Below are 25,885 nucleotides of genomic sequence, written 5' to 3' on the forward strand. Positions count from 1 at the left end.
CTTGAGAAGGGACTCTGAGTGAGGCAAAAGCTTAGCTGCCTTGGCTGGTTGCTTAGGCATCAGCAACTAATACTGGAAAAGATCACTGAACAACAGAAGGAATGCTCACACCCATGTTCTCACTGCTTCTGTATCCACAGGAAATTTAAAGCAAGATATTTGCAATGTCCCCCAATGCAGGCACCCTTACAAACCCATGTGCTTGCACTGAAGAATGGTACATGCATACTTTGCTTTGTATCTCTGGTTCTATAAGGAATGAAGATTTATGTGGATTGAGGGGTTGATTTTGTTTTAAATGACAGCAAGGATTCTTTTTCTGGCTAACGGTGCAAAACAAAGAGTGAGTGACATGGCTAAGCCAACTATCCATGAGTAGCAAAATACCGTTTTTGTTGTGGCAGCCTTTTTATTTTTAAGCACTGATTCTCCCATCCCACAAAGCTATTGCAACCTCTCCAAGAGAAAAAGTTAAACCCAGAAAGCAGATTTTGAGTGGGGGAGAATGAATGACTTCTTGTCATTTCAACCCCCTGCCCTAGTCTGTTCTGAAGTTTTTTCTGCAAGTGATCTCTAAAATATCCTGAACCTTAGAGTCAATCTTTGTATTGCTCTCCACCATACGCATACTAGAAAGAGAGATTTACCTTGTTTTGGAGGCAGTGCAAAGAATTTCTCATTCCATTACTTGATTGGCATGTTCTGTTGGGTAGATCATCATGAAAATAGATGCTTCCTTTATTCTACTGTACAGCTTGTGCTCCTTTTAAAGGTAAAGAGATACTATATGTCAGGGGTAGATAATGTTGTGTCTTCCAGGTGGCATTGAACTATAGCTCCCATCAGCCCTAGCCAGCATGGCCAATGGTGGTGGATAATGGAGCCCAATAACACCTAGAGGGACCATGTTTGCTCCCTCTGCCATATGTGGTACAGCCGGAATAGTATTCTTTATCAAACTGAAAGGGTCAGTTGAACTGCGTCTTCCCTTGGTGTGCTTTTTTACTTTTAACCAGAATCAAGATCTTAACTTTAATTGACTCCAGAGAGCTGGGTTTCCGTGGTTTTATTTTTCAAGTAGTGTTGGGAGGAGGGGAGAGTACACTTGACTGCACAAAATAATTGGTGTAATGTTGTAGGCTTGAAGTCCCCCTTTGATCAGATTCCTCAGATAGTATCACTTTATCTGTCTCCTCTCTCTCTCTCTCTTGCCTTTCTTTCCCAACCAAGATCCCAGTCACGAGAGGGCAGGCAGCAACATGCGGTACTTTGAGAGGCTGCTGGAGAAAGAGAAAGAAGCCAAGGCAATCAATGAGACCTCAGATATGATAGAGCCAACAACGCAGGGTGGGATATATGAAAGGCCCCAGGACTACCTGCCAGAGCGTGAAATCTATGAGGCTCTTTGCAGAGGAGAAGGTGTGAAAATGGTGAGAGAAAGACCATTCCAAAGGCAGATTTAACCTATCGTGCTGCAGTAAATCTTCTGAGAATTCATCCCCCAAACAAACTGACACTACCCTTTGGCTTCTGAAAAAGTCCACAGGGAAGTTCAGGATTGCAGAATATTTTACCTAGTTTAAACATTAAGTCATTTTTTAATGAAAACAAATAAAAACAAAAGCAAAACAATCTTTCTGAGTCAAAATTCTAAACCCAGTATCAGACTGGAAATCACAAAGTTGCTATTTCTGAATAGGTGTCATCTGTATCCCCCCAAACCAGTATGATCCTTTGAATCATACCTGACAATTTATTCATAATCATAATCTCAAACCCTTTTAAAGCCAGATTTTCTGCTGCTGCTCGTATCAGTGGAGACTCCGGTTGTAAGATAAGACCTTCCCCCCCCCCCCAGAAGCAAGAGTTTAACTAGTGAGAAATGATTAAGAAGAACTGTTGAAGTATCATGTTGCTATATTTGATTTTTGGGGACATAACTACCAAACATGGTATATAGAATAATAAGAGTTGGAGGGTCCCTTTGTGGGTCATCTCCTCAGCATCCTGCTCAGTGCAGGATACTGAGGGGTATGGTATCCCCAGTCAGGGAGATCCCACCAAACTCCTTGGTCATTAGTTGAATTGTCAAGCTGTTCTTGAAGCTCCCCTTGAAACCTTTCTCAGATGAGTACTCTTGAAGATGGTTTCCCAACAAATTATAAGTGCATAACTGCTCAATTAATATTTGACATAAAACTGAAGTCTATTTATATGTAGAGATTAATTAACCTTGACTGAACCTAAACTCAACATTCAAAATAGTACATTTATCTGAATTTGTTCATAGACACCTCGAAGACAGAAGAGGTTGTTCTGTAGGTACCACAATGGGAACCAAAATCCCCACCTCCTTATAGCACCTTTTAAAGAAGAAGATGAATGGGACAGCCCTCACATTGTCAGATACTATGACGTGTTATCTGATGAAGAAATAGAGAAGATTAAGGAGCTGGCTAAACCAAAAGTAAGTGTTTCAAGTCTTTGTCAGTCTTTCACTGGGCTAATGTGATATTTTGATTGAAATAGTGAGCTTGGGTGACTTAGAGTTGTCAAGAACCCATTGTCCTAGTTCCAAGAGTGTGATTTACTATGATGAAGCAAAGTTCGTCCCAGCTACATCAGGAGTGGTTGTAACAAGTTACAGGATAATCACATCTTACACACATTTATCTTGAGCAATTTCTGCCATACGTGTTTGGAGGTGAGCTGGTTGAAGTTGCACAAGTTAAACCCAAGCAAGACAGAGAGCTTAAAAGCTCTTTTCGCACTGAGTCTGTTTGGAGTTAGCAGGCACATAAGGAGGTCCACCTTTGTTGGGGGACAAGGCCCGCTCACCGCACTGGTTCTGGGAGTACTAGGGATTCTTTTGCTCTCTTCCCTTCCTCCGCTATCTGCAAGGTGTCTCCAAAGGGTTTGGGTTATGCAATTTTCACGCACATGTGGAGACCATTTTGCATGATGGTTCTGTTCCTGGCCCCCACACATGTCAGCGGGCCATGCATAAGTGCGCCCCACCCCATTCTGCCTTCATTTTGCCCTTTTCTGGGTCCAAAAGGATTCATGTGTTGGTGACTGTGCATCAATTGGGCATGCCTAAAATGGTTGCCACCTGTATATGCAGAATCCCCACCATGTAGGATGCAATAGTCAAATCAAACCACTTCACTGGAGCTCCATTGTGGAATAGGGAGCATCTGTCCTTGACCATCAGCAGAATCATTTCTAAGTGTATTTTTCGTCCCAGGCACAAACTCCTCCTTACTCTTTTCTTCTCCTTTTCTTTTTATAGCTGTCTATATTTCATTCTCGGCTCCAAACTATGTCTGAATGACACAGACAGCACAAGTTAAGGAGATTTTAGGCCATAGTTAGTAGGCCTGGGTGCTAATATTTTATTCCTTTAGTCGTTAAAACACACAGTACGAGATTTGTGGCAGTGCTAGACCAGTGATGTTGACTTGAATGTTTTATTCATTATAATTTGTGCTGCCTGGCACAAAACTGAAATAAGAAATATTTCTATTGGACCACTTGATATTGACCTTTTTCAGTCTCTGACCCCTTTTCTTCCTTTCCCAACCATTTTTATAACTGTTGCAGCCACATTGTTTTTTATGTTGTTTATTGAGCTCCCTTGCATATAGTTTTAAAGCCATTCTAATAAGAAGTGAAAACTGAATTGATAGAACATATGAAGCTGCCTTGTATTGGCCTGGTTTGGGCATAACACTGAAGTCATCCTCATGGCGTAACGCTTCTTCAAGGCATACCCTCACGGCCTACCCCTGTCCCAAGGAAGATGCCACTTCCATTTTCAGTGCTATGTCCAAACCCTAAACAGGTTAATATTAATTCTGGTTTAAGGCCAACCCTAAACTTTAAGGAAACAAGCCAACTTCATACACTATGGTTTGAAGTTGACTTGTTTCAATAAACCATCATTTTTTTGTTTATGTACACTCTGCTCCGGCCTCTCACATGAGAACATAATGGTGAATTTTGGATAGGTTTTTTTTAATGGAAGTGAAAACTTCCAGTCTCATCCTTGCAGCCATTCCAGAGAAAGAGAGGAAAGGAGAGAGTGCCTGAGACTCACTGACTTCATGTTAAACCATACCTTATCATAAGATTCTAAGAAAACCGTTGAGTGAGATGATTGCCCTGTCTAGCTTGGTATTGTCTACTTTGACTGAGACACACTGCAGAGTTTCTTTCAGATGTCTTTCATATCACCCGTTAACCTGAAATCCGTTTAACTTAAGATAGCAGGAATTGAACCCTATGATCCTAGGTTCTCTTTCATTGAAGCATGTTCTCTTCCAAGAGCTATGGCCCTTCATATGAAATTTTTAAAAAATAGCTCTTTCATAATGTGGCATTCTACAAGACTCTGGTACTGAAATTATAATTGCATTTATTGCTCATGCTGCTGTAACACAAAAGAAAGTCGGTAGCACAGGGTCAGTATAACTTTTCTACCTTTATTGCTAAATGAATGTAACCCCCTGGAGATGGAATAAGAAACAGATACCTTTTGGAGAGCATGAATTTTTTTTGAGATGCTTTTAAAGTAATAACTCTTTGTTCATCAGCCAGTTTGCCTTGGCTGAAATTCTTCTATCTGCCTCACGGCTTTCACCTCTGTAAACTCTGGGGTGTTTTCCTGATGGTTCATCATTACCTCATACTTAGAAAACAGCAACTTAGCCTAGCTTTGAATACACACAAACAGTTGAAAAGCAACAGGCATGTTTTCTATGTATGTTGTTTAAAAATAAATCCTTCCCAGGTGCATTTCTAGGTGCGTTTGGAAGCACAACACTTTTCCAGAATGACAGTCTTTGGCATGATATTTGAGTTGATTTAGTAGGTTTAATTTTTGTATTCTGCTTTACCAAAAACAAATGTTGAGCTCAAAGTGGCCTACAATAATCACAATAGCATTAAAGAACAGCAAACATTGCAATCACTATACTGTCAAAGACAATAGCATATAAAGCAAACAACAACAAATTCATCAAAACAATTAGTACAGTTCAATAAAGTCACAGTCACTCAGTATTGCCAAGATACTTCCTAATCACATGGAATTTTACTTGTGAGTCAACTTTAGTTTTTAAATGAAGGCACATCTAGTTTTGAGAAAGGTTTATTTTTAAGAATCATCAGGGTGTTCGATATTGAAAGGTGTGTAGGTCTTAAAAAATGCACAGCTTCTTCATACTTTGCTTTGATGTATTTAGGCAAGAAATTGAGATGCACTCTGATCACATTACTTCTAGACTGTACAAAGTGTTTTACTTTGAAACCATGGTGATTTCAGCCTGTGGGGAAAAGTCTAAACAAATTGGATATTTTTGCTTAAAATAAAGTCGTTTTACTGTAGTATAAGTGAGCTAAAAATGAAGATTTATAGTGGAACAAATCTTTTGGCGTTAATGTTAATTGCATCATCCCTGCAAAACATTTATCAAATGCAGATGTGATTGGGTTAGGAAATTTTATTTCTCATCTAGCTCTTGTACTCATTGGATAACCACTTGTTGTACTATACAGTAGAGTGTAGAGAAGTGTTTACTGCAGAGGCAACCGTCTACCATCAACTGAAAGGAATGCCAGTGCCTATTGTGATGTTGCTGAAGTTCAATATGTAATTGCCGAGTTCATAATAATGTTCATGGACTACACAATTCTCCAATGCTTAGGATCTGCAAATGCCTTCCCCAATCATTCCTGAAGCCTTTGGTGGCTTCTGCTTAGCTCTGTTTGTGGTAAAATTAGCACCCACCATTTGGATAAAGACAATGACATTTTAATATGAGAAGGTGTAATTGACTCTACAGGTCAGTGCAGAACTCGAGGGGGGAAGTGAACATTTTCTGCAACAGTAATCCAGTGATGCTTGTGACCGCTTACTTGATTCCAAATTTTGCTGAGGAGCTATATCACATCACTAGTTAATATTAGGATGTAGGCTGTATATTTTCTTTTCTTGCTTGTTTATGGCAACTGAAGCATTCAGATAGGAACCGTATGGCAAGGATAAGACAATTGCAGGCATAAATATAGAGCTCAGAATTTTAATCACTGTAAGCAAAACTTCATTGTACAATTAAAGTTCAACAGATCAAATTTCTGGCCATAATTTGTGGAGCAAGAGCCTGCAACAGACTAGCAGATGAGTCAGAATTCTGGCACTTCGTTGTGCCAAAAACTGCATGCCAAGACAAGAAAATTAATAGGCGGATTTCAGAGCATATGAGAGAATCTGGAGGAAAACATTATCAAACACTGAAGGCGGGGGGGAATGATAAGGTGGAAAACAGCTATTGCTGTGTAGATTGTAATGGACACAGTAAATCTTAGCCTAAGTTTGATTTAAGTAAATGTGGCAGCATCATAACTGCTGAACAGAAACAAGTTTTACTGGAGGGTCACTTCGAGAAATGATGGAGGCTAGTGGGCCAGGGCCCCTCACTGTTGCCCAAAATGGATTGCTGGCAAGTTCCATCTTCATAAATACCATTCCCTCCACTTATTTCTCTTGTTTCTGGGTTAGCAACTGAGGGCCCCATGCTATCCTTCAAAGCCCAGTTCTGGCTCAGGCTGCTGTTCCGTATTAGAATTTGCTGCCTTTCAGAGCAATTATGTGCCAAATCTTTGTACCAATCTCTGTTTTTCCTAGTTAAGTCCTTTGCGTTGATATATTAGAAATACTAGGAATCCTCTCCCTTTTTTTTTTGAGGATAATTAATCCTCAGCTTCACTGAGCTACACTAGTCTTGCGAATGCATTTAATATTTCTTGTCGTCTGCAGTTTTAACTGTTCAGGCAGCATCTGTTAATGAGAAACAAATAGCACAAATATGAATACAGTACAAATATGAACAAGGCCTGTTACTGAGTCACCAGCCGCTGAGGTATGACCTCCGGAAGGTTTCCTAGAAGGGGATATGACCCTTGGGTTGAAAAAAGGTTCCCCACCCCTGATCTAAAACTAAAGATGCTTCCAACTCTAGCAGCACTCCAGAAGCATCTTTTAAGTGCATTTGCCTCAAAGAAGAAGCCATTCCTATCACAGGCCTTGGTGCAGTGATGCTTGGTCAGGTGCCGTGACTGTACCACCCATCCTGGTTTTACTGGTCTGTTTCAGTCAGTAGCAGTTGGCACCAGGATTGGTACAGACCTATTGGCAGATATAATGTGTGTTCATTCATTGTGTCTGGCACTTCCATTAGAGCAGCCTTCCCCAATCTGGTGCCCTCCAGAGGTTTGGGACAGCAACTCCATGCTAGCTAGAGCTGAGGGGTGTTTCAGTACAAAACATTGGAAGGCTTGGTTATGGAGGCTTCTCTGCAATCAGCCCTTACCCAACCCTGCCCGTAAACAAAAAGAGGGACTCCTTTCCTCTTACATAGTCACTTTCTGTTTGTTTCTGCGTTGCATTGACTAATGCAAGATGTAATCTTCAAGAGTTTATCACCGCTGAAGGTTGGGGGCTCTTGTTTTGTTCTCCGAAACCTGTTTCTTAGACAGTATGGTTTATATAAATCTTCTGATGGAGCTTAAAATTCATATGAGATAAATTTATCATTGCCAGTAATGCAGTATATCATCTTTCTCAGTATACATGATAAAATCATCTACCCATAACATTTTTACACAGAGTTTTATCCGATGCAGAAATGGGAAGGCTGTGAATGAAGGACAGGAGGTGTAACTTGTATTAATTTTGTCAGTAATTTTTGTGTGTATGTGTGCTGCTGAAGTTATTAAACCTTGCCTTTCTTTTGAAAACAGTTGGCAAGAGCTACCGTACGTGACCCCAAGACGGGCGTATTAACTACGGCAAACTACCGAGTGTCTAAAAGGTAAGCTGTCCGAGGATCATTCTCATTCTCATTGCTGTCGGAGTCATTTCCAAGTACTGTTGATGAAAGGTGAAAGTTTGAGAAGTTGGGGGTTTTATTTTTTGTAAACTGAACACATACTTAGCATTCACAGAAGCAATTTGTCAACTTCTCTTTAAAGATTAGCAATAGGATAAAGATAGGAATGGGGAACATCTCCTGGTGTTGTTGGGTTCCAGCTTCCACCAACCCCAGCCAGAATAGCCAAAAATGCAGGGAGCTGCGGATTGGAGGGGGGGAATATACTTCGTTTTACAGTGATTGGAGAGGACTGTCTAATTTCTCTGTGAAATCTTCTCCTCTGCAAGTTCATGGCTGGAGGAAAATGATGATCTTGTTATCGCCAAAGTGAATCATCGAATGGAGCAGATCACAGGATTAACAGTTAAAACAGCTGAATTATTGCAGGTTAGTACAAAAGCACACTGCCAGTTATTCTTCCATAGGCATGGGAAACAATCAGTACCGCAATCTCCATGCTGCAATTTATGAAGCAGGGGCATTTGTTAATTCTGTGGGACCATAACTTACAGAAATAGAATCGAAAAAGGAGGCGAGGGAAGGGAAAGATAATATTATGTTCATTCCACAAGCCCCCTGCTGCGCAGGTCGTAGCCAGGAGGTCACCAAACTTTGGGGATCTATGGGTCCATTTGCAATTTGGAGAAAGTGTTGTGGGAACCACATGTCCCCTGCAACCAAGCACACACCGCAGCCTAGTCTATTGGCTGCAACAGAATGCTTCTTTCAAGGCTTAATTTCGCAGGTGGCAAGGGACCGTGTGGGCGCCAGAGATGTTTCTGAATGCACATGTGCACCCAGGAGTGCTGCATCAGCAACCCCCCACAGCAGCCTGACATATAAATTACCACTTTTGATTATGGCCCTTATCTGAATCAGTAGATATTTTCAGCACTGAGGTGTTTCCATATTGGTTTGGTTCATCTCAGTTCAGTGTGTTGGAGTACCAGATACTAGGGAATGCTGTAGTTTCTGGCAGATAGAGCAGGCTGAAGAGCGGAGGTTATGGATTCATGGGGCAGAGTGTGCCAATGGGAACTGTGAATGCAGTAGTGGATGGAGACCATGTCTCCTCCAGCTGCTGTTTTTTGAACTCCATCCAGGACAAAATTGTGGAATTCAGTCATGAACAAGCCAGTTTCACTTCATAATCCTTTCTCCCTCTTCACATCCTACATCTCCAACTAACTGTCTGATATTTCCATTATGTCAGCATTATCATCTGAGACTTTTGAGTGATGTCCAACTGAGATATATATTGAAATCAATAAGCTTAAATTACTTGGAAGTCCATTGGTTTCAATGAGTCTGCTCAATGAGAATGACTTAATCAACCATTGCTCTATATGTCCAAGACCGAACTGGAGGAAATTTTGAGGGTGTGCGCTGGGGGCTGAAAAGGAAAGGAGAGGAGGGACAAGTTTGTTACGCAAGTGGATTTCTGTTGCTTAAGTGGAGCAGCAGCACTGAATACAACTGATCACCTAGGTTTCTTCTTTTAACCTACAGAAGAAATCTTTTATTTCTATTTCATTACATTTTCTTTTGTCATTTTCTTCCTACCTTAGGTTGCTAATTACGGCATGGGAGGACAGTACGAACCACACTTTGACTTCTCACGGGTAAGATTTCAATTTCAAAGTTGTTCTGTGTTCCTGCTAAGCATACATAATTTTTAAGGGTCAAACTAGAGATAAGAGAGATTCCTAATGAGATCTGACATATTTTTATGCACTCAGGAGCAGCCGTGCGGGCATGGCTGAATTTGGATCAGGGCTACAAGCGCTGCTCATTCTCTCTCCAGCCAGTAGTACGCAGCCACATGCGCACACTCACACAACCCTCTCTAGTCTCCATCACAGGTCTGTTGGCTCAGCCGCAGGTTTCTCTGCAGTTCAGTTTATTTCCACATTTTGGAAACGTTGTGATCCAGCTACCTGTGATCTGAGGAATAAAGCACAGCCAATTGCAGTGATGTCCCAAGATAACACTTACCTGTATAGTGTCAAGGATGTCAGCCATAAGTTTACCATACATGCTGACTGGGCAGCTAAAGAATTCTCTCACACCTTGCCAACATGCATGGTGCCTGTGTGGAATAAACCTTGTTTGGTCACAGGATGAAACACAAAGCTTTGGCTTTGTGTAGCTGCTATATTGGCCTTGTATGCTATGTCACATTAATAAATGAGCTAGCCAACTATTTAGCCTGGGATTTTAAAGGCTGCAATTCAGTGCCTTAGGATAACACCCATTGGACAACTTCCTCTCAAACACTATAGATGCACATAGGATCAGGGCTGTGCGCCCCGCTTTCCAAAGCTACAAACAGGGAACCTTGGAAGTTGGGTTAAAGTTCTTGTTTGTTTCAGCGACCCTTTGACAACACACTCAAATCGGATGGAAATAGGCTAGCGACGTTTCTTAACTATGTAAGTACCTCTGTGTCCTTCTATGCAGTTCACTTTCATTTAATTTTATAGAAAGAGGAACCTGATGTTTTCAAGCATTTAGGGACTGGGAATCGCGTGGCCACTTTTTTAAGCTATGTAAGTATGACCAATCCTGTATATGTGGAGTGAGACCTCTTTGTCATGCCACTGGCATAAATACAACTTACTGCATGAAATGTAGTTATTTACTAGACTGTAGACCAGGGGAGACTAAACCTTTTTGCAGCCCGAGAACCACCTTCTCCCAGGGTCAGCTTTGCAGCAATAGCATTGGATGTAGCCAAAGTGGGCTTAGCAGGTCCACATGCTCACATACCAGACAGATCCAGATCACACTTCCATGCCTCTGTTCTGTTAGTTTCTGTTTGTTGCCACTCTGCAGTGCTTTGGAGTCACAAGACTCTGTTTACATTCCAGAGATTCCATACTGTTGGAAGTCTCACGGAAGACAGGAGACGGATATAACGTTACTGGTTTCCTGTTCCTTTGTTTTTCAGTTGCTCTCTGCTCTCACAGAGAGAGGATGTTTCTTTTCTGTCTGCGTAATTAGAAATAAAACTCTTTAGCCATGTAGCTCATACTATCTCGGCTCCTTCCCTGTGCTGGATACTCGGCGTAATGGGAACATGCTTGGAGCCTCATCAAAGGCTCAGGTCGTTAATTATTGTCGGAGGGTGATTCCAGAAGAGTCGCTTGGTCGAACGCAAGTCCGACATGTTCTACATGACAGGCACAACCAACCCATGTAGTTCAGGGGTTTTTTTAGGAGAAGAGAGCACTGGGTGCCTACCTGTCTCACTATGAGAAGGTCTGCTCTGACCCTGGTGATTCAAGAACATGTTGAGCTGGTCCTGGTCTCAATCCTGTGGCCATCCAATGTAGACCTTGAATGTGGAGATTTCCTTGGTCCTTTTCAGCATAACACATAGTCACAATATCTGCGACAGAGAATTCATTGTGCTTCTTCTTGTTTGTCAAAGAATTCAATCTGCTCTGCTGAGCTAACTGCTATAGTTGTGGTTTCAGTAAGAGCTATGATTTAGGTACTATTTATTTATAAATTATAATATATCTACATATTTATAAAAATGTTTAAAAATCAGCAATGTAAAGGGCATGTGCACTACTGAGGAATGGGAGTTCCAAAGGATTGGGGACCACCACAGTATCTTTGTGTATTATAAAAATGTGTTCAACAGGTATAGCTATAATTAGTCTGCAGGTATAGGGATTCTCTGTGTTTATGTAATATCCAGTTAAATCAAGTGAGCATATTTTCAAGACTTTGGGTTTGCGGAGGGCTGCTGCTGGTTCCTGGTGTTATGTTGCCATTGTCATTTTGAATTTGCTGTGCATACCTGTGCATATATCAAAACGGCCACTATATGGTAACCTAGGAGTATATATATTTTTTAAAAAAAGATTTTTGTTCACTGCCATTGCATAACTAGTTTTGTTCAAGTTTAATATCCCTTGATGCATTCATAGGTTTTACAACATTCTTAACACTGCTACTGAAATTATTCGAATGCTGCAAATGACCTTAGACTACAATTATTATTTTTCAAGTATATTTTAAAAACTTCCCATTTTTAGATAAATACCTGTTTTGGTTTATTTTTATTTTTTTCTGACATGCTATCTAATTCCGCATATTCAGCCAATTTTTGAATCCATTTGAATCTTGATGGGACTTTATCACTTTTCCAATTTGCTGCAATGAGAACTCTTGCTGCAACCGTAGCATATAAGAAGATCTCTTTAACCTTTTTAGAATATCCGAATCTCTGATTCCCAAAAGGAAAGCTTCTGGTTTCCTATTGAAATATATTTTTAACATTTTTTCCAATTCTCTGTGGATATCCTCCCAAAACACCTTGATTTCTTTACACTGCCACCACATATTGAATAGAGTACCTGGCTTTTCTTTACACCTCCAGCAGTTATTTGGGACAGTTTTGAACATCTTGGACAGTTTCCAAGGGGGTAAATACCACCGATGCTGCATTTTAAGAAAATTCTCTCTCAGAGTAACAGGTTGTGAAATTCCAGTTTATTTTCCACAGGTTTTCCCACTGCTTCATAGTTATTGAGTACCCAAAATCTTGTGACCACTTAATCATAGCCGCTGTAACCTCCTCCTCCTTGACTTCACAGTCTAGGAGGAGTCCGTATACTTTAGAAAGTGTTTTAATGACCTAGTAGTCTTTAATGGGTCATACGAATCTTCAAACCTGTTTTGTTAAAAAATTCTCATCTCCACATCAGCTATTCCACATAGCACTGACTAGACAGAGCCACAATACTTTCCTTCTCACTGCTGCCACTGGCTTTGGATTCGTCTTTGAAATGAGCTGAATCTGATTTATACCTCTTACTTCCTTGCCTTAATTAAACACAATGGCTTGGGTCCTAACTTACCTCCATCAACAGAACAGAGTTCTGTTTGCAGAACAGTGATTTTCTGTTTCCCACTTCACTCTGCACCAACTGCACTCCTGTAAATCTGTTCCTGAGGGTTGGTGGACCCTGGAAATGGTATGAGTTATAGTGCAGATGGAGGGGGTAGTTGGCAAAAATGGTTATCCCCCCCCCCAATCCTTGCATAAACAGAATGGTAACTTAGGATTCAAATCATTGCATGGAAGTAAGTGTCACTCCATTAGAGTACAAGTCGGTGGCTCACTGACCTGAAATTACTCTAACACAGAAATAGAGCAGTGTCTGTTTTATTGCTGCATGTCAGACCTATAAATGACTCACTCTGAGACATGTATAATTGAGCAGTGTTATCAGTGCCAAGGTATGCTTCAAATTTGCTAAGGAAACATGTGGCTAAATGGCAGTGTTGCTTTTTCTCACCAAATGAGTACCATAAAAATAAAAAAAATTGGAAGGGATTTAGGCTACAATCCTAAACGCACATGCTAGGGAATAAGCTCTGCTGATCACAGTGAGACTTTCAATATGCATAGGATTCCACTATTAATTTCAATTGAAAGCAGGCACCATACCTATTTTTAAGCCAGATTGTAAGTCAGTTACCGCTGTCTGGCTTTTGAAACCCTGTAAATATGAGATAACTAAAATCACTGGCTAACAAGGGGGGGTCTTTTATTTATCCAGATCAATCCACAACCCATAATCTAATTGACCCTTTGCTCTGATTAATTAGATTATGGATTGTGGCTTGTCAAGCATTTTAAGACTCACTTGTTAGCCATTGATTTTAGGCATCTCATATTTATAAGCTTTTAAAAGTCAGACAGCAGTAACTGACTTAACATTTCTATAGAGGAAACGATACATTAATCTGTGCAGTCTTACAAATCATCAATGACTTTTATGGATATTCTCTCTCCCCCCCCCCCCCCCAGATGAGTGATGTAGAAGCTGGAGGTGCCACAGTTTTCCCAGACTTTGGAGCAGCAATTTGGCCCAAGAAGGTAACAGCTGAACTTGTCTATTACTCATGTTTTCCCACTAAAACTGCTATGACCACTGTTTTCGCTCTAAATATTTCCCAGTCTTGTTTGTGTTCCGCACCCCTCCTGCCCAGTTGACCATATGGTGTGGCAACTGGCTTGATTAACAAATGTGATAGTGATTTCTGGGCTTAGATTTGCAATGCAAAATGATTAAAAGTAAGCACATTCCAGCACTACTACCGTAATTAAAAAATACAATCAGGCCTTCTGCTAAATCTGATTCAGGAAGCATCTGCCTGAATTTTAAAATCATTCCCTGCCTGAATGATGTTCACTGTTTCAGGAACTTTCTAGACATTGGCCCAGTTCCCATGCCACACCAAACCATCATTTAAAGCAAGCTATGGTTTACTGTGAACAAATAGCATTCTGGTGCATGCTGCACAGATGTTCCCATGACACTTGTCCAGTGATTGGTGCTGATATCAGTCCCCTTTAGTATTGGCTGCACTCGGCATGCACCAGAATGCTACTTGTTCACAGTAAACCATAGTTTGTTTTAAAAGGTGGATTGGTGTGACATGGGAACTGGGCCAAACATCCTACCTTTGCAAGCTTGTTAAAAGCGGCAACAGGGAAATTTATAAGCAAGGAGGTGACTGGAAGTGATTGTGGTCTTCTTTTATTAATGTAAGCTATAGGTTTGGTGGCAAATGCCCACAGAAACATGCACAAATAGTACTTTTTATTTCAGTGAAGACTTTTCTTTTACTTTCAGGGGTCTGCGGTATTTTGGTATAACCTCTTCAGAAGTGGAGAAGGTGATTACCGGACAAGGCATGCAGCATGTCCGGTGTTAGTAGGGTGCAAGTGGGGTAAGTAGGACTTCCAGATCCTTGGTTTTAGGACAGGCTCACTAAGCACTAGGCAGGAGTGGGGAACCTTTGTCCCTTCCGCTGGCCCCTGGGTGTGGCGTGCCATCATAACAGAAGATCCATAGATGCACCCAGCTCTCCCTCTTCACCCCCAGGGTCATGAGCACAAGTTACTCCCATGAGTGCCCATGGTTTTTTGTGGCCAAGGGCCAGGCAGCAAGGGAAAGAGAGAGCTCAGTCGAGTCCTTTCCCAGTCCCCATCCTGCATGCACATGTGGGATGGATCAGACCTTTAATTTTGAAGCATCACAAGATCTAGATTTGGGGTTGGTTCCAGTGTGTTTATCTCATTTTTACTGTCTATATTATGTGGCAAAGGGGAAATAAATGGAGGAATGTGTGCAATTCAACCAGTTTTTCCCCCCTTGCTGCTTCAGCTAAATGTTGTTCCGCGGTGCCCAATGTGAGACGGTTGCATACGGGCCTGGTGCCCCAGTTCTAACGAAAACTTTTATTGTTTACAGTATCAAACAAGTGGTTTCATGAAAGAGGAAATGAGTTCTTAAGGCCATGTGGGACAACAGAAGTCGACTGAAACCATCCCGGGCATTAGTCAGCTGGTTTCCCCATCTCACCACAACTTTGTGCATCGTCCAGTTCATTTCTAAGAAATGACTCCTACTCTACTATGAAACACAATGATGGCACTATTTATTTAAATAAATAAAGGCAGTGGCTATCGATGGAAGAAGGGAGCTCTTTTTACTTTGGTGCTCAGTGCCTGTTTCTCCGTTTCTCATTTCCCTGCTCTCTTTCAGTTTCTGAAAGAACCACCCAAACTTCCCTGCTCATGCTTGAAGTGTTTGGGCACTTTGGCCACGTGCCTTCTGAACTTCCACCATATTTTATTTTAGGATGTTAAAAGATTTGTCATCAAACCATATTTTTTATTCTAAATGTAAAAAAATTAATTTTATTGTATTTCTAGGGCGTGCAGTTTTAACCAAAAAAATACAAAGTGCTCTTTTTAAAGATGTGGCGTGGGTGGTGTGCATTTCTTTAGTCACAAAAGTTGCTTGTATCTTCAGTTTTATCATTTCTGTAACATTGAACCTGCAAAGGAGCAATGAAGAAGATTGGGCCTGGACGCTACAATGCCTTAAAAGTAGAACTATTCCTCTTATGCAGAGTTAGGAGCCTTATGTGGTCGAGCATCTCAAAGTCCTAAGTTTCTGGTGGTACCTGTGCAGTTCAGCAGGGCTCAGCAATGTGGTGCCCATGGGCAGAAGCACTTGAGATCTCGGAGATCTTGAAGCCTCGGAGCACTGCTTCCCCCTGGAAAACTACATAGAGCCAAAGGAGAAATGCTTCATTTTATCTCTTTCTGGGGGAGCAGGAGTTGGTCCAGAGGAGTTGGGAGAGCATTGTCCAGAAACGGGGTGGGGGGCTGACAACAGCACTTGATTGAAAAATCCCAATAGGCCCATTGGCCTAAAAAGGTTGGTGGCCCCTGCAACAGAACATGCCTAGCAGTTTTTTAATTGGATATTGTGGGAAACTTTTGCTGCCAAGAGTCTATCAAGCCAGTGGAGGGGGCAGGATAATCATTCAAGTACAAGTACAGTTGCTCATTGTGATATGTATATTTGAATGCTTCTCCCTCTTTGGTTAATCGAAGTTGCCAGTGCTGATGCAAGATGCACTCACTTCAAGGACTTAAGCCTCTCCCCCCCCCCCAACAATGGGATATTCATTTCCGCTGCCCCCAGCCTTGTGCAGTGAGCGGCTTTGAAGAGACTGGCTGCTTTCACAAAAGCCTAACAGATGTGTACAGGATGAGAAATGCAACCATACTTCTCTTTAGTAGCATGGGCATTTTAATAGCAATCTGAGCAGATCTCTGGCAAAGTTTAGAAGGCTGCCATGAGGCACTATGTATTTTTTGTGACATTTGGCTATCCACAGAACTCCATTTGTTGTGCTTTAGCTACATTTGCTAAAACCTCTAGGCTCACAATAACACATGCAACAATGTGTGCGTGCTTTACAGCAATATGTGCAACATATGGCAGACACGTAAACACTGAGATGAAGCTGTCGAAAACCACAGTTGCAGACTGAAAGTTCTTGGAATGCCTTGGTGAGGAAATCAAAAAACCCCTCCACCCTCTTTTTTGATTGCCCCAGCATCTACAACGAATGATAAAGACTTACGGGCTAATGATCAAGAGTGATAAATTGCCATCAATTGATTGCAGCATTCGGTGCAGCTTAACACCTAGAAAGTACTTGTAGCGTGCTGCAAATAATAAATCAAATACAGAGCTAAAGGTAGAAAGCAACTTAGACCAGTCTGCACCAAAGCAAAGGATTCTTGATTATTTCGTGCCTTATAGTATGCCTGACAGCTTACATTTCATTCAACCTGGAACCAGAGAAGTCATCTTTAGCTATCCTCCGGGAGAACAAAGGAGCAAGCATGGCTGCCTTGTTACTTAGACTAGAACTAGAAACTTTTCTATCCAGGTCATATATTTCCAACATTGTTTTCTTACCTGCAAGCTTCTCTCTCTCTTTCTGTGTTCATGCAACAAGTACCATCTACTCTCTAACCAAGATCCACTAGCTTAAATGCTGCTTGCTTTGCATGCCAGAAGGGTTTCCATAAGTCATGGGCTGGCAAACTAAGGTCCGTGGGCTGGATCAGGCCCAATTGCCTTCTGGATCCGACCCACGGACGGTCCAGGAATCGCCGTGTGGATCGCCAGCATGCAGGTTCTTTCCCTCTCCCTCCCTTTCCCTCACATGGCGGCGGCAGTGCCTCCTCCTGGCTTCTCCCCGCCCTGCCTAGAGGAAGGGGGCTGGGCTTTGTTGGTGCCAGCGGCAGCAGTGCTCGAGCGGCCGCCATTTTAAGCAGCCCTTCTTCAGAGCCCTTTCGCTCGCCGCTCATCGTCCCTCCACCGCTGCTGCCATTGCAAGCCCCTACCACTTGCAAGACACAGGTAAACAGCCACAATGCTCTTGCATCATTTTTTCCCTTCAAAATATAGTCCAGCCCCCCACAAGGTCTGCGGTACAGTGGACTGGTCCCCTGCTGAAAACGTTTGCTGACCCCTGCCATAGGTAATTGACCCTGTTATCACATTGCTTATGTTCTTCGCATAAGAGTAAAGCTAGCTACATATTTTCTCCCTGTTGGCAATTTGGACAGACGGCAGGTGCATCCTTATGTTACACTAAACCCCTCTTCTGAAAATCGAGTTGCACCCAAGCTTTCAACAATAAGAACATAAGACCAGCCTGTTGGATCAGGCCAGTGGACCATCTAGTTCAGCATCCTGTTTTCACAGTGGCCAACCAGATGCCTGTGGCAAGCCTGCAAGCTGGACATTGGCACAACAGCACTCTGCCCACCTGCAGTTCCCAGCAGCTGCTATTCTAACAGTGGAGGTAGACCTGCCAACTCTTCTCTTCCCATCGCTGAAGGCGCAGTCTATTAATTTCCACAACTATAAATAGTTCAAGTGGTTTTTCACATCCTCTTCCCTCGTAACTGGGTCTATCACTGCATCTATCACTAGGTAGAAAGATTTTGCATATATTTTTTTTAAAGTGCATTTATCTTACTTATAATATATGTATATTTTAGGTGATTTTCTAAACTGGTAGAAGTAATAGGTTTGTTGCACCATGGTGGAATCTGCTTCATGCATTGGCATTTGCACCTGGGTTTAGCTCACAACGTTTTTGGAAATGTTAAAACCTACTTACAGCATAGGTGGGAGGACTGGAAAATAGCTGAGGCTGTTCCATGGAGTCTGGTAGCACACCAGCACAAGTTTAAAAGGAAAATATAGACATCAAATAGACTTTTTTCTACTGCCAAGGAACGACATTTTTACATTCAGAGGCCATACAATTGTGCATTTTGAATCTCGTGGTCTGTCCCACTTCCACCAAATGCTAAAACTTTCAGAAGTCAACATATATCCAGGTCTTTTAACCCATGAAATGAAACAAACAAATGAGGTTTGTTTCTTAGGAAATGATGAGGCTTCTTCCAGACTGGGCATATTATAATGGAATTGCCACACGCTTGCTCATTTTTTAAAGGGGCATTGCATGATGTAATGAGCAAAATACTCCATACTGGCTGCTACTAGGAGTAAGTTGTAGATGGAACCATAGTCTTATATAGCACATAGCAGTTCCCCTGCATGTTCTCCTGATCTAGCTCCCATTCTTGTCCAGAGCAGAGTCAGGAAACGAAGAGTGATGCTCTGAACAACCAAGAATCTGATGTCAGCCTTGAGGTCTACATCAAACAAGATGTGCCTGGGTTTATACTGCTCTCTTGAACAATCTGTGGCAGGATCCTAACCATGAATACAGTATGATGACAAGCTGTACACATTAAATCATACTTTATTTAAACAGCCACATCACTCAAAAGTCTGGTTCCCATTACAGCATTCAAAAAAGTCTTCCTTGATTGACATCACGGGCGCTTAACAAAGCTTTTTAAATGAAAGGAAGAAGAAAAAGTTCACTCTGATGTGTGACTAACTTCATCTGACACAAAGATGTGGGCTAGGTCAAGAGGCAGCATTCTCCTTCTCCCCTTTGCCAGCCTGTTTGTGCATCTCAGTTTCTGGATTAAAGAACAATGTGCTGCTTTTAATTACTGAGTGAATAGTATGATGTCAGATGATTCAGAAATGCTGTGTGTGTGTGTCACTGCCAAAACAAGTTGTTGCCAATGCCACATGCTAAATTTATCACCCCAGAAATATTTCTTTGGCTGATAAACTTAAAAATAAATAAATAAGATGGTTGCTGCTTTAAGAAGGGTTAACTTTATGGTAACTGCTGCGATGCAAATGAGTGTAAACAATACCAGAAGTTAGAAAAAATTCCTTTTACTCATTGGTCAGTCATTTTTGACTTGGCTCTGATCTTCCTTACCTGAATTAAATCTACATAGTGCCAGTATCAAGACAATGGTACTGGTGTGATTTTGGGGTTTTTTACACTGTTTCCTCAATGGTAGCTGGTAGTAAGGAAAGAGCTGAGCATCTCCATGTTTTTGATTGAGATGTCTATTGAAGTTTAGGTAAAGGTAAAGGGACCCCTGACCACTAGGTCCAGTTGTGGCCGACTCTGGGGTTGCAGCGCTCATCTCACTTTATTGGGCGAGGGAGCCGGCATACAGCTTCCAGGTCATGTGGCCACCATGACTAAGCCGCTTCTGGCGAACCAGAGCAGCACACGGAAACGCCGTTTACCTTCCCGCTGGAGCGGTACCTATTTATCTACTTGCACTCTGACGTACTTTCAAACTTCTAGGTTGGCAGGAGCAGGGACCAAGGAACAGGAACTCACCCCGTCGTGGGGATTCGAACCACCGATCTTCTGATCAGCAAGTCCTAGGCTCTGTGGTTTAACCCACAGCGCTGGGACAGCCATTCAGATGAGGAGGTGGATGCATGATTGTGAGAGAGAGTGGGGGGAGGGAGGAGAAAGAGCTAAAACAGCAGTTTGGAAGAGTTAGAGGGAGGGAGGGATCTATGAGCCAGCTGAAGGCACCCTGGGGCCATACAGAGCCTCTTTCTGGAATCTGGTGAGATGCAGCAGTTCAGCTGCCTTGTAGGAGAGCCTGCTTTTTGCATCCACGTATCCTTGTATGTTCGTAAACCAAGCACATTATTAACAATGCCGTACATGCTCAGGACTCTCGTCCAAAGAAAAAGCAATCAAGGCGCTGCTGTCCCTGGACCGTCTCCCTGCTCAGGGCAGTGGGGAGAACATCGAACGCCATTGCTGTGCTTTACAAATTGGCAATCGAGGCCGGTCTCTGCCCCGCCTCAAGGAGCTGTTCAAATAAAGTGAAAAAGCAAACCAAGGGTTATAACTTTTTCAGACATTGAAACAAGGTGGAGGCATAGAGCTACCACCCTTTCGATTTGCTGTACATTCCTTTTGCACAAATGGAAACAGAGGCAAAATTACAAAGTGTTAAAGGAAGGGGCTGCTGCTACTCTCATGGGCTGCATTAGCCCCAAATGCAGTATTTTACACCAAGAATTTTGGGGATAAAATGTTTAGGGTTAGTAAAAAAAGGGGGGGGGGTTGGAAACAGAATTCTAGATTCCCTTCTCAGGGCTTAGCCACACATCCACAAACAATCTGAAAATTGCTGAGATGAGCAAGCTCTGAATTTCCCTGTACTTGCTCTATACCAAGAATGACATTTTTGCACCTGGTGTAGGCTCCTTACCTGCCTCAGTGCCTCAGTACAATTTCCAGAAAAGTGGCTGGAAAAAACCAGCAGAGAATCTTGTGACACCTGAGAGACTAACCAATTTATTATGGAATAAGCTTCACCACAGGCTCAGCACAGGAAATCTTGAGTTAAAGGAAGAGAAGCATAAACAGTGAGCATAAAATGCATTGTGAACTGTGAGGTCAGAGGGAAATGAAATGCAGTTATTAACAGTGGCCATTCATTAAATAGTTGTTGGTGAAAGCACAAACATGCGGGGATGCCAACAGGATTTCCTGGGCTCAGTACACTGTTGGATAATTGCAATTTGTTCTGTGTGGGCTGCCTTTGGACCTGTCTCAGAAGCAGCAGCAAGTGCAGAATGCCCTGGTGAGGTTGCCTGTGGGGGACAGCTGACCATCAACATACAATATTGGTGAGGAAAGCTGTGCTCTGGTTGCCAATATGCAATATTTATTTTGACATATAAAGCCCTAGATGACTCAGGACACAGATAATGTGAAAGATCACCTACTCCCTTATATTTATTTGTTTATTTATTTATCTCCTAAATTTATATACCGCTTGATGGTAGAAAAACTGCCAGAGCAGTTTATTTATTTAATCACACTTTTCCCTGCTGCCCAAGGAGCTCAAGGTGGTATAAATGGTTCTCCCACCCTCGTGTGAACACCAAAACCAGCTTGTGGGGGAGCTTGGGCTGAGAGGCAATGACTGGCCCAAGGTCACCCAGTGAGCTTCATGAATGAGTGGGGATTTGAACCCTGATCTCCCAGGTCCCAGTCCAACACACTGTCCTCAACACCATGCACACAACTGAACTCTGAAATCTTCCGGGGGTGCCCTTTTCAGGTTGCCACAGTCCTCTGCAATACACTTATGTGGTGATTTGGGTGAGGGTGTTCTCAGCTGTGGAACCTACCTTGACAGTGAACAAGACCAAAACAAAATAAAAACGAAACACCCAAGGTTATGCACAACATATACAATTCCCACCCCCTCCTACACCAGGACTGTGTGGACAATGAAGAGGGGGGTTAGAAATAATTTTAATGAAATAAAATGAATAAAAGGTGAAAGATGCAAGTTTAAAAATCACTAAAAAAAATCAAACAGAAAGACAACGCACCTCTCCATAGCAGGGAAGGCGGAGGCCAGGAGACCTCATAGCTGCTCATGCTGCTGTCCAGCTGTTAGATGTTTGTGGACAACTTCAAAATCTCTGCTTGCCCTTCTTGGATCTCATTATCTTTAAATTGGATTTCTGAACACAAGAAGACCCACCCTACTGCAGCACCCAATTCTCACCATGGCCAACCAGATACCTACGGGAAACCTCAAAGCAGGACCTGAATGCAACAGCGCTCTCTTCCCCATCGCAAATTCTCAGCAAATGCCATTCAGAGGCACATTGCCTCTGACTGTGGTGGCAGAGCATAACCACCAGGGGTCCTTGTAACCACTGGGCCTTCAAACAGAGAACTGTCCTCTGACTATCTTGCAAAAAGAGGACTGTCCTGTGGAAAGTGGGCCGCGCAGCCACCCTATATTAGCTCCAGGAACACAAAAAGAAGCTTAAACCCTCCCCTAACCTGCTGTTTCCTTCTCCACATGTGTTCTTGCCCTTGCAATCAAGCATTTTTAACCCTGCGGAAGGGAAAGTCCACACCAAGTGCTGAGAGCATTGTGCTTCTCCGTGTTTCTTGTGCAAGAAGTTGTACCACAAGATATTGGGTGACCGGTGGGCATTTATTTGGCCTGTGATGATTCCTTTCCTTCTCATTCCTTGCCATTTTCATTGTTCGTTGTGCATGTGTAATTCTGCAACCATGCTAATTCTCCCAGATATCATGCGATTTGGGTGGGATGTGGGGTTTATACTGTATCAACTTTACTAGGTATTGCTGCATGACTATAAAATAATCAAAATGCAGTGCTTAATGGAGGGGCAGGGTTGGAAAGAGAGAAAAAAACCAAGCATACAGTTCCAGAAGGGGGAAACAACCCCATGTATTTACAGGGGAAATACTAAGGCCAGGTCCAGGACAAACAGGGGAAACTAAATATATACATGCTGCGTAGCAAGGTTGCTAGTGTGGTCACAGTCAGTTTTGAGATAAAAATCGTTTTTTTGAAAAACCCATATACCCTGTGGCTTTTCTCCGTAAAGAGTAGAACACGAAATGACTGTACAGCAAGCAAATTCTTGCATGACCTGGTTATGAAAAGTATCTAAGTGACAAGCATTCAGTACCATTGGTTGACCCTGCTAAGAATGAACCACAATTTGATCAGTTATTGGTGCTCTGAAAGCAATAGATTGATGTCCATTTCACTGCCTTAAGGATGAATATAGGAATGACCTAAGTGCAGTGGTACCTCGGGTTAAGTACTTAATTCGTTCCGGAGATCCGTACTTAACCTGAAACTGTTCTTAACCTGAAGCACCACTTTAGCTAATGGGGCCTCCTGCTGCTGCCACACCGCCGGAGCACGATTTCTGTTCTTATCCTGAAGCAAAGTTCTTAACCTGAAGCACTATTTCTGGGTTAGCGGAGTCTGTAACCTGAAGCGTATGTATCCTGAAGCGTATGTAACCCGAGGTACCACTGTAAAATGTACATGTTCCAAACTCCTGATTCTTCCCTCAGAACTGGCCCTACCATTAGCCAGAAGGAGGCAACTGCCTCATGTGGTAGATGCTGATAGGCAGGGACTAGTGGCAAGGCATTGGTGAACAAGGTCTCTGTGTGAGCCACATGGCCCGCCCTGCCCCTAGCCCTCAGGTACAGTAGAGGGTGTTGCCCAGCCAACAGAGAAGCAAGCTATTCCAGTCTGCTTTGACAGGTAGAACAGAAGGGGACACCATTTTGTCCTTTGCATTCAGCAGCAAAGTTTCTCAAGCTGGCCATGTTGCCCTGAGTTTTAGTTAAATCATGCCTTCCCCAGAGCCTTCTATGAACAGTAGCTGAGGGGCCTTCACAAAAAGCACAGCTGATGACCCCTCTCCCTTTGCAGGCAGTCCCCATCCTCATGATACGAGAAGCAAACCAAGCTGTATACATTATCACATGGGTGTTATCAAAAGCTCTACCTCAAATCTAGGCAGCAGCCAAAAATATTGTGGCGAGGAGAGTAGGGTGGCGGGGTGAGATGAGACTCACAACAGAATCTGTCATCATGTAAATCCACAAATCAAAGTCAGCCATGTTGACCCACAAGAAAAATTCAAAAACTCACATTAGGGCGATACCTTGAGTTGGCCAGCCAACAGGAGCAGCTCTTGGTGGGGCATCATTGCCACTTACCAGGAGGGGCTAGGCGGTGGTGAAATGGATGCTCTGACTGAACACAGACAGAGCCAATCCAGTGCTCCCAGGCAGACACAATCTTGCTGCCATCTTGCTCCTCTCCCTCCTGGTAAGTGGCCATGCATGGAACTCTCTCTTACCTGCCCCCCCCCAGATAGATGATAGATAGATAGATGATAGATAGATAGATAGATAGATAGATAGATGATAGATAGATAGATAGATGATAGATAGATAGATAGATAGATAGATAGATAGATAGATAGATGATAGATATCTGCAGGCATAACTCTACATCTGGCTAGATGGTAAACAAAGCAAAAAATAAAATTGGGTGCAGAGAGGGAGAGGAAATATGCAACTTTGGTGGGTGGTGAAGTTATCTCTGTCTGCATCTTGTAAGACAGAGTAAGGAAAGAAGGCATCTGGCATTCAGATGAGGGTTTTTTAGATGCTGACGGGTTATCAGGTTGTACTGAGCCCTCTGTGCAACTTGAGACTAGACTAGCACAAAAAACAGCAGCCCCCCCATCCTTCTTCTTCCGGACCCCTCCCTCCACCCTTCCTGGATATTGTACTATAAAGGCTTTGGCATCTTGTCCTTTGGTTGCTGGTGTGCAAATATCACTCAGTTGTAGCATTTGGTACCATGCCAAGCTGGTTACCCGGATCCAGTCACAGTTATGTTGGTGTAGTAACATAATACAAGTGGTTGTGAGAAGCAGAATGGTTTGAGAACTGGATATGTGTTGTTGGATCTCATGCTACTCAAGAACTGTGCACCTGCAGGAAGGAATCACCTCACTGGCTGTCAGAAGCAGATGTCAGGAGCAGGTCAGCAATAAATCACACATTGTAAGTCAACTCTTTATTCAAGGAAACAAGGTCTGCTCAAGAGGCCAGGCCTAGTGAGCACAGCAACTCATCCCAGTGGATCTTGCCCCTATGAGGCAGTTGTGTGGACTGAAATTCCCCACCTTTCCACAGTTGCCTAAGTCTTCTCCTCACCTGGGTCTTTCCCAAGAAATCTGAGATGTCACAGTATGGCTTTGTGTCTACCTTTACTCCTCCCTCTTCATATCTCTTCTGGTTCTGGAAGACTGGGGGGAGGGAAGCTGGTCGCAGCAGGAGGGGGACACACCCTGAATTTCCCCCCAGCCTAATTCATCTCTGCCTCTTGGCCCCCCCTCCTCTCCAGCTTCCACTTCTACCTCTGATTCTGGGCTGCCCTCTGCCACTGACTATTCCTGCTCACTAAACCCTGTCACATCTCCAACTTCCAACACTTCCTACTCCCAGTCTGCTCCCTCTTCTCCCTCTGACCACCATCATCATCCCACCCAACCCCTGGCACTGAGCCTTCTTCCCTTGGGGGTTCCTCAACTGGTGCCTCCCACCCCCTCTCTGCATCTAGCCAGTCAATGACAAGAGAAGGACAATGCTTGTGTGTGCAATAACCACATCAGTCACCCAACCTGTATCACTGCTTCCTGCCGCTATTAAAATATAAGGGATGATAGGAGCTGCAGGCCGTCTGGAGGGTCACAGGTTGCCTACCCCTGTTTAAAACAATGCCTGGTCGGAGTCTGGGATTTGACACA

The 25,885-nt window shown here is 42.9% G+C and overlaps 1 protein-coding gene across 5 annotated transcripts in view; it reads left to right on the top strand.

Moving 5' to 3' along the window:
* Positions 1 to 15,724, top strand: part of P4HA2 (prolyl 4-hydroxylase subunit alpha 2) — a 43,959-nt gene extending 28,235 nt beyond the window's left edge. For 3 of the 5 annotated variants that reach the window (XM_053376766.1, XM_053376768.1, XM_053376767.1), the window contains 9 exons: positions 1,231 to 1,430; positions 2,291 to 2,467; positions 7,804 to 7,874; positions 8,222 to 8,321; positions 9,503 to 9,556; positions 10,418 to 10,483; positions 13,765 to 13,833; positions 14,594 to 14,690; positions 15,215 to 15,724. In XM_053376766.1, coding sequence (XP_053232741.1) covers positions 1,231 to 1,430; positions 2,291 to 2,467; positions 7,804 to 7,874; positions 8,222 to 8,321; positions 9,503 to 9,556; positions 10,418 to 10,483; positions 13,765 to 13,833; positions 14,594 to 14,690; positions 15,215 to 15,285 — 905 coding nt within the window. In that variant the 3' untranslated portion in view covers positions 15,286 to 15,724. Of the gene's footprint in view, positions 1 to 1,230; positions 1,431 to 2,290; positions 2,468 to 7,803; positions 7,875 to 8,221; positions 8,322 to 9,502; positions 9,557 to 10,306; positions 10,367 to 10,417; positions 10,484 to 13,764; positions 13,834 to 14,593; positions 14,691 to 15,214 lie in introns of all 5 variants that reach the window. The other 2 variants (XM_053376770.1, XM_053376769.1) reach the window with 2 other exon arrangements.
* The last annotated feature ends 10,161 nt before the right edge of the window (positions 15,725 to 25,885 follow it).

The sequence above is a fragment of the Podarcis raffonei genome, chromosome 2 (assembly GCF_027172205.1).
Source record: "Podarcis raffonei isolate rPodRaf1 chromosome 2, rPodRaf1.pri, whole genome shotgun sequence".
Taxonomy (NCBI): Eukaryota; Metazoa; Chordata; class Lepidosauria; order Squamata; family Lacertidae; genus Podarcis; species Podarcis raffonei.